Source organism: Panicum virgatum, chromosome 9K (genome assembly GCF_016808335.1).
Source record: "Panicum virgatum strain AP13 chromosome 9K, P.virgatum_v5, whole genome shotgun sequence".
NCBI lineage: Eukaryota > Viridiplantae > Streptophyta > Magnoliopsida > Poales > Poaceae > Panicum > Panicum virgatum.
In genome coordinates, this window is record NC_053144.1 from 25961109 (window position 1) to 25970466 (window position 9358).

Below are 9358 nucleotides of genomic sequence, written 5' to 3' on the forward strand. Positions count from 1 at the left end.
CGGTGGTAGTTGCTTGGCTTCAACGCAGACAGGTTGGGGCCGGCCGGCCTCTCCTAGGCCGGTCGGCCTGGCTCTGACTCATCTCGAGCCTCTGTTGCTCTGTCACATTGATCACGAGTTGCACATTGTTCCTCAAGTCGGTTTGGGTCTTGTCTCCTTGGTTAGTCACTGCAGGTGGACCCAATTGGACTTGGTGCAAGCCTTTCAGTCTTAGCTTGTGATTCTTGTGCGAAACACACTTGGATTGGCTTGATCTTGTGCTCAGAACCTTGAATTGTAGAGTTTCACGACGAACTTCCACATGGGGTAGGCCGGCCAGCCTGGGAATTCTCCCAATTTGACTCAATTTCATCTATGTTTCTCCTGAAATCACACATGCACCAAAACTCGTGGAACTTGTCAGTGTTAGTGAAAATTATGATAATATGGTCCTGAAAGTATGAAATCCGAAGGAATGTTGGCGGTAGAATTCACTGAAATCGACCGCCAGCAAACATCACTGTTGCAAATCATGGATTAAGTAGACTCACTAGATTCGTCTTGCGATTTACAACTCATATGTGTAAAAGGTTTCATAATTAGGTTTTATTCAATACTCTATGCATGTCTCTAAATATTCGATGTGACGGATTTTAGAATAAACTTTTTGGATAAACACAGCTTTACCTAAAGAAATTTTTTCTCGGACTTGCTAGTGCCCGGACTTGCTAGTGCCCGGACATCCGATGAGAATTTTTTTGAGTCAGACGCTTCGTCGGTCCAACATAACATCAGATAATGACATTCACAACATAGAAAAAAAACATCTTCAACATAGAAAACCATCATTTGCAATGACAAAAAAATATTGAAAAAAGTTGTTAGTCATCCGTTGATGACGAGAAAAAAAAATTCACCGTAACATCTGTTTCATATTGCATGGGACATTGAAATCTCTCATCAAAGACGGAACATCCAGATTAAACACTTGCAACATCTAGATTAAACATTCATCTCGATTTGCTTTTGCAACATTTACATGAAGTACATGTATTATTTCAGAAATCTCTACTGCAACATCATAAGATACATATTGCAACATTATCATCCGATGCTCGCCACAGCCTTAGCTCATCTTCAACCTGAGCTGCCTGCCATAGACGCCACTCGGTGCTTCTCCGTCGGCCTGCGTGGGGGAAGCTGCATGGAGGAGCGCTCATCCGCGCCTTGAGGATGCTTTTGCCCCTCAGTGGGGGAAGCTGCGGGGAGCGGCAGCCTGCGGCCGCCCCGCCAGCGAGCTCTGTCGCCCCCGCGTCAGGGCGTGCCCTGAGGAGGACCTCCGCTCGCGTTCGTGCCGGCTGCACCCCGAGGAGGAGCTCCATCGCGCTTGCGCCAGCCGCCCCACACTCGGTCGGACGCCGAGGAGGAGGTCGCTGGAGCGGGTCAGCCTCCGCCGGCGAGCTCCGTCGTGCCCGCGCTTAGCCGCGCCCTGAGGAGAACCTCCGCCCGCGCTCACGCCTGTCGCGCCCCATTGAGGAGCTTCGCCTCGCCCCACACCTGGCCGAGCGTCGAGGAGAAGGTCGCCAGAGTGTGTTAGGGAGCTGCTGGTGTAGGGAATAGGGATGGCAACAATACGAAATAATAGGTGATACCCCGCGCGTTACTGTGGGATTTCTTAAATAAAATTTTAAGGTGAAATTCGAAAATAGATATACTAAGTTGATTGCATGGCAACATTCACAAAAAAATTGGTGGAAGACATAAATAGATGGTCCTATCCGTGGATAGTGCTGTGACTTCTGATATAATAAATTCATATATGATTTGGATATATAGCTGGCATGTTGAAAGAAATAGATGAAATGAATTTTACTTTCATGTTATTTTTTATCGGATTTGATAAAAATCGATAAGCTAATAGAAGAAACACTAATAGAATATTTGATCATATTATAGAAGAATAGGTTATGACAAAAAATAGCGTATGTATATGACTTTACCTTAATAGATAAAAAATAAAAAGTATTGCACATAGTAGAGATGTTTTTTTGTTTATTGAATCAGGTAAAAATCTATACGATAATAGAAGAGCTCCAATAAAATATTTGATCATATTATAGAAGAATAGGTGATGAAAAATTAACGTATGTATATGACTTAGATAAAAAATTAAAAGTATTGCATATAGTAGAGATCACATGGATATTTTTTTTAATTAATAGGAAAACATGAATAGGATTAAAAGTATTGCAAAAATAGAGTATGTCTATGACTTTACGTTAATAGATTAAAGATTAAAAGTATTGCACATAGTAGAGATGATATGGACATTTTTTTGTTTATTGAATCTCGTAAAAATCGATAAGCTAATAGAAGAAACACCAATAGAATATTTGATCACGTTATAGAAGAATATGTGATGAAAAAATAGCGTATGTATATGACTTTACTTTAGTTAATTAAAGATTAAAAGTATTGCATATTGTAGAGATGACATGGACATTTTTTGTAATTAATAAGGTAGTTGAAAGTTAGTGGGACACTTAGTGGAGAATGATGTGGATATCTTGCATGAAGAGAGAAATAGTTAGTGTGTGCCATCTATATAGAATATATAGATTTGTGTACCCGTGGATATAAAACCCGATGGGCGCAGATATGGATTTGAGTTTGGGCCCGCGGACTAGGGCGCAAGTACATCTCAAAACCCAACGGATATTTTTCTAACGGGTTTGAAAAATTAATATCCGAATCCGCAAACTTGCAAACCCGCAAACAATGACTTGTGATGTATTATGTACTAGACTAGTTCATTTATTTGCTAAGATTTATTTGTTTCCTCAAATAAATAGTGTTGATTGTTGGGTTATAAGGCCAGTGTCGGTGGGAGTTTTATGGGCACAATTACCTAGACTGAGAACTAAGTAATTGTATCAGATAGGTTTCATAGTGATGAAACTCTCCTCACATCCCATGAAACTCTATCATTCTCTCTCTTTGTCATGTCAGCAAAAGTGATAGTATTTAATGTCATTAAATCCTTCATGAAACTCCCATTGAGACTGTCCTAATTTATTAGTGTTGAGATATAGAGGTGCACTTATTGATATATTAATATTTACATGCTACTAAAATATGCTTGTGTGCTTGATTTTTTAAAGCTTGTGAGTATATGAGCGTGCCCGCGGGTATGGCACCGTTTTCTACCCGTAGCGGGTTGCGGGCGCGGGCGTGGATTTTAGCATGCGGGTACGAGTTTATGAATTTGATATTCGTGCAAATTTTACGCGTTGCCATCTTTAGTGGGAGAGAAGGACGTCGGAGGGGACGAGAGGCGAGTAAGCGGTGCGGGTGTGAAGAAGGAGCTGCGCAGATGAGGGGAGAGGGCATCCGGTCCATCGGACATCCTATCCTTAGCATTATCATTTTTTAGTTCTAACACAGTTGTGGTTGTTAACAGACACAGAAGAGAGAACTAAATTATTGAAATTAAAAAAATCGAATTCTCTCATTTACCAAGAAAAAACTTGTTCCTTCTTTTCCTTGAAAATAATGGCACACTTCTAATTGCGGCCCATACGAATCTCTGAACGCTTGATCTTGCATCAAATGGACCAAAACCATCTACTCCCTCTGTTTCGAAACGTAGTGCGTTCTAAGTTTTTGCAAATAAATTATGGAGATATAGAAAAGACACATGTACATCTTATTATTACATTGTTTAGTAATCAATTATTTAGTTTTCAGCTACTCGCACGAAAACCAACGAGATTATCATGCCTTTTTTACTCCCCTGATCCACCGTAATTGATTTCTTTACAAAATTAGCACCAAAATTAAGAAGACTAGAATAATTTTTGTCCAAAAAATTTTAGGATGTTTTACATTTGAATACAAATTTTAAATTTGAATACAAATTTTAAATTCTTCAATGTCTTACGTTTTAGAGGGAGTAAGCGAGAAGAGCCAAGCCTGTGCAGTTCCTTCTCCTTGCTGCTTGCAGCCGGTCCGAAGTCTGAACTCACTCCACACCTGTTCGCCAGACAGTCAACGCAATTTCCCCTCCCTGCCCGTGCGCGAATCCGAAGATGGAACGGAGCGAAATGCCCAGGGTGAAGCTTGGCACGCAGGGCCTCGAGGTAACCGATTGCAAACCCTATCGTTCTTGAGATTCTCGATTTGGTCTCGAATCTTTCGACAGTGGAAGAAGAAATCTGCAGTTCCGTTTTCATATGAAGATTCTGGTTTGATCCCCACACTTAATCACAAATCTTGAAAAAGGGAAGGAAGAAAGATGGGGTCTCGCAAGATAAACAGAGACAAAAGATGCGATTTCCTAGTTAGGAATTGTGATTTTCTTGCAATGGGTCAGGTCTTTGCTAGTGGGTTTGAGCAATCGAAGATGCGCAATGCGAATACAGGTGTCCAAGCTTGGGTTCGGGTGCATGGGCCTCACTGGAGTCTACAACGCCCCGGTCCCTGAGGAAACCGGAATCGCTATTATCAAGCACGCGTTTGAGGCCGGTATCACCTTCTTCGACACTGCAGATGCCTACGGGCCACACACCAACGAGATCCTGCTTGGAAAGGTAAAATCTTTCTGAATCATCCCATCGATTTGTGTATGTCCAATTTGGCTGAAGGATGATGGAATTTGAAAAGGATGCCGAATTTGGGCATGTCCTGTCGGCCTAGAAATTTGGGAATTTTTAAGATCTTTATTGTTTCAAGGATATTATGTTTAGGATGTAAATTGGTGCATTGTATACAAAAGATGTTAGTGAATTCTAAAATTGGACATTCAGGTGGAAAACTGAAACTATATGGAAATATGAAACATCTTATATCATCACCTTTCTCAACTCAAAACTACACTATACTTTCTCCATTGACCTAGTTCAGAGCGATATGAACTTCTCGAGAGATAATAACAAACTTTATATAACTGGTGAAAGGTTTTATATGACTTCAAATGACATACCATCCTGCCTGACATATTTGTGGATTATGATGACCACAAGTTGCAGAGTGCAAAATGCACCATGCTTTCTTTTGTCACTGCTCACTCCTGATGTCCGTCCTCCAACACTAGAACTGCCATTATCACCATTCTCAAATTGTATCAGATCACAGGCAAATACTTGCAGAGAATCCCCGTAAAAATTCATAGATGATGCCGAAGTCCCAGGCTGTACTTAAAATACAACCTTTGTTTCCATGTCATTTCGTGTGATAAATTACTGTGGCTTGATATGCAGCCCCTTTGAATACATTTGGATTAGATGAGTCAAATCAGAAAGGTAAGGTCTATATTATTCTCTCTGAAAATAATTATGTAACAAAACCATCAGTGCTCTTCAGAAACCAAATCTGCCTGCCCTTAGCAGACACATACTTGCCCAACCATTGTTTCATCTATCGAAATTGGACTCTCCTTTATATATTCTTTTGAATCAGGAGAGCACATCTGTTTAAGGCTACAAAGTCCTTTTCTCCAACATAATGGGAGCTACAAAATTCTTACCTTCCGCTCATATTGTCTTCTAAAACTATCTTACTTTAGACCCTACTTCTTGTATGAGAGATTCCTCGGCAGCTGTTTGTTTATATGAGGACCCTTTCTAATGCCAATGAGCTAGTATCCCAAGGTTGTAACTTGCAACCCTGGGCTTCTCTGACTCTTGGGACACTTATGTCCCTATTCCATATGGCATGGAGCACGCTGACCCATATATCGGTGGTCCTGTTTCTCCTGAATTGTATACATAAAACACATTTTGGTACACAAATTATATAATTTCATCAGTTTCATTTTAAGGTATTTTTTTTAAGCAGGCACTTAAGCATTTTCCCCGTGAGAAGGTACAAGTTGCCACCAAATTTGGCATTGCTGGATTCGATGTCAGTGGCATGCGTGTGAAGGGCACTCCAGATTATGTTCGAGCATGTTGTGAAGCAAGTCTTCAGCGCCTTGCTGTTGATTACATTGATCTCTACTACCAGCATCGCATTGATCAGTCAGTGCCTATAGAGGAAACTGTGCGAATCTGTTGATTGTGAACCATATTTTGTAGTTTGCCTTTCATCTGTTCTTCCTGACATCATCAATGGGTGTAGATGGGGGAACTCAAAAAGTTGGTCGAAGAAGGGAAAGTGAAATATGTTGGGTTGTCAGAGGCTAGTGCCGATACCATTCGTCGCGCACATGCAGTTCATCCAGTTACTGCAGTGCAGTTGGAGTGGTCGCTATGGACCAGAGATATAGAGGAAGATATAATACCAGTCTGCAGGTTCATCCACTTATGAAATCTAAATCTAACAATGCTTACTTCCAAAAACTTTTAGCATTTGATGTATCACGAAAGTTTTATGTTTTAGCCTTTGATACAATCTTTTTTTGCGTTCAACTCTGCTTGGAGCCTTGATTAGGATGTTTGGTTCTTATGGAATGTATGGTGCATGTGACAGTGATGAAGTTCTATTATTCACAGTATGTTTTGTTGGAAAATTGCTTCTATTGAATAAAAAAGGAATCTTTAAAATGTGAGGAGAAAAAAATTTGTCCTGCTTTGGTCAGGTTAAGAATCCACATTAATACTGTGCCTAGCAGTTTTTTTTTTTGAGATTACACAGTACAACAAAGACACTTACAACGCACGTGCACTCACCCCTATGGACACACGTATGCAAATCCAATGTTCACTAATACTTTGAGTTTCATGGTTAGATGAAACATAAATGATTTTTTTTTATAAGTTTCATAGTTATATGTCAAAAGTATATAGATTTGATGACATAATATACATGACTTGAACAAAAGCTGATTATTATCTCTCATCAATTTAGCAATCATCTCACCCTTGTTTACATATTACTTAATGCTGAGTGATGAAAACTTTGTGTATTGAACCCATCAGTCTGGAACGATATTGACTGTTTCAAGTTATGCATTTTAAAGATTTACTATTTTCAGTGTGGACACTATTGGTAATGCTTAAATGGTGTTCAATTTCTCTCTTTATTATATGATGCACGTCCCATTTAACTTATGCTTCATCTTTCTTACTGTTGGTTTGTTGAGCCTCTATATCATGCCTTTGTATTTGTCATAAAATCTTTTATTTGCATTCAGGGAGCTTGGTATCGGAATAGTTCCATACAGCCCACTTGCCCGTGGCTTCTTTGCTGGCAGGGCAGCTGTAGAGAGTGTACCGTCAGAAAGTTTGTTGGTAAAATGAGATTTTCTCTATCATAATCATTTTTCACACACAGAGTTATTGGTGTTGTTTTATGTGACTTAATATCTCTGCCTTTTTTTCAGTCTAAACATCCTAGGTATACTGGGGAGAACTTGGAGAAGAATAAAGTTCTGTATACACGACTTGAAATGTTGTCCAAGAAGTATGGGTGCAGCCCTGCTCAACTTGCTCTCTCCTGGGTTCTTCATCAAGGAGAAGATGTCGTCGCAATCCCTGGTAATATATCTTGATATCTATGCTAGCAGGATTCATCAAACCTTTCGCATCACAACATAGCCTTTTGTCCCAAGCGAGTTGGGGTAGGCTAGACATGACACCCAAAAGACACAAAGGTCAAGGTTCAGGCACATTCGCATCACAGGAAAAAAAAATACTCTGCCTGCGTATATGATGCTTGGATCAGCTGTGTGATGTAAAACACTTCCACCTTTCTGTCAAAGGATTTTTTTTTTGAAAAGAAACAGCAGGGGAAACCCCCACTGTGGTATATATATTAATAGGAGAAAACAAAATAAAAAGCTGTTTGAGCTATACATCATATGGAAGTAAATAACCATCATATGGCGCTGTTTGAGCTAAGCAGACCAAGTTTAGGGGAAAAATGATCAGGACCTATTTATAAAAAGCTGAGATCATTTAGTTTAGATGAATATGAAGTTTTCGCTACTCTGTGGGAAGTATATGAATTTATGGTGGACATAAAAGTTTTAGAAATAAATGTTCATATGTTCCCTGAACAGTCCAATATATAGCAGTGGCTGAATAGTTAGTGGAGCGCAATATTCATTTCTACCTCAGAAAGGTTGATTGAACTGCTTCCTCAAAGAAAAAATGGTTCATTGAACTGAACAATAATGTGCGAACCTTAGTTCTTCCTTTCTTTCTTTTTTTTAAACAATGCATATATTTAGCAGAATCATGTGAATCTAGCAAGGATCTGCTATCAGACACTGGAAGGTGGGAGCCAATTTGAGCAATGTCTTGACAGTTAGGCCTGCCTGTTTTCTTCTAAATTACGCGGTTGCCTTGCGTTTTTCTTTAGATGCAAGAAGTGAGGACAATTTGAACAATCTTTTCTTCATTTTGTCATGCTTTACCATCTACCTCCGAAACAACAGTAATGCCTAATTCTGCATTATTTGACTAACATGAATTTCTTTTCTTTGGAGCATTCTTTTATTTTAATAATATGTTCTTCTCATCCACCTTGTTCCCTTACGAAATTAGTATAGTTCCGAGATAGTTTGCTTTATAGTCTAGTTCATTTGATGTACAGTTAGTCTAAATGCCCCTATGCTTCATATTGGAAAGAACATATTACTGTTCATGGAATAGCCAGATGAGCTTTTTTTTTCTAAATACCATCGCAGTTATATCTGATTATGCACCAAAGTTATATAAATGATTTTTGAATCTAGGAACAACAAAAGTGAAGAACCTTGATGATAACATTGGTGCTGTAAAGGTAAAGCTAAGCAAAGAAAACCTCGAAGAAATCTCAGCTGCTGTCCCTGCTGGTGTGGTGGCCGGGTCCAGACTTCTGGGAGTCCTGGAGCCTTATTCTTGGAGGCTTGCAAATACCCCACTTCCAAAATAGCCACTTCACATCTTCAAGTGCAATTTCATGGTGGTCCGATCATTTATACTGTGTTGTATTTATTCATATCTACATGAAAGAAACAGCATTATTCATTTGCTTGTGAAATGAGTGTACCTCTCTTGCTTGCGAAAAAATGATTGTACCTGAAGGAAGAGATATTATCACTGGCATTCTGTACCATATTGCTATACTAGATCAATGAAACAAGTCGGATATAAGTTGAAGTCTTTTGTGGTGCACAATTTCTGAATGACTATGCTTTTTATGACATTCTTTAAGTAAAGTTGCATCTAATTTCTTCGGGAGTGACTATATGTTCATTGGCCATCACTGCCTCTGCTACTTTTCCCTCAGGCCTGCACTGCCGATTCCCTTGAACTCCTGTTGCTGAGAAAATTTTAGTGTTTCAGCAATGCTACTACATTGATGTCTACATTCTTTTTTACCTCTTTCTATTTCATCAAAACATGTTGTTGCGCAGGCAAACTTGCATTGCACTATTGCATTATTCGACGCAACA

General features: G+C 39.5%; 1 protein-coding gene across 1 annotated transcript; it reads left to right on the top strand.

Moving 5' to 3' along the window:
• The first annotated feature begins 3933 nt into the window (after window positions 1-3933).
• LOC120651001 (perakine reductase-like) lies at window positions 3934-9066 on the top strand. Its single transcript, XM_039928325.1, has 7 exons — window positions 3934-4118; window positions 4401-4568; window positions 5815-6018; window positions 6097-6269; window positions 7112-7208; window positions 7301-7454; window positions 8657-9066. The coding sequence occupies exons 1-7, from the start codon at window positions 4068-4070 to the stop codon at window positions 8833-8835; spliced, it is 1026 nt and encodes a 341-aa protein (XP_039784259.1). The 5' UTR covers window positions 3934-4067; the 3' UTR covers window positions 8836-9066.
• Window positions 9067-9358: the final 292 nt, after the last annotated feature.

Bases quoted from the DNA above. Each gene is read 5' to 3' on its own strand.
- LOC120651001 (XM_039928325.1), top strand. From the start codon at position 4,068: ATGGAACGGAGCGAAATGCCCAGGGTGAAGCTTGGCACGCAGGGCCTC. The intron at 4,119-4,400 runs GTAACCGATTGC...ATGCGAATACAG, and splicing joins TTGGCACGCAGGGCCTCGAG to GTGTCCAAGCTTGGGTTCGG. The intron at 4,569-5,814 runs GTAAAATCTTTC...TTTTTTAAGCAG, and splicing joins ACGAGATCCTGCTTGGAAAG to GCACTTAAGCATTTTCCCCG.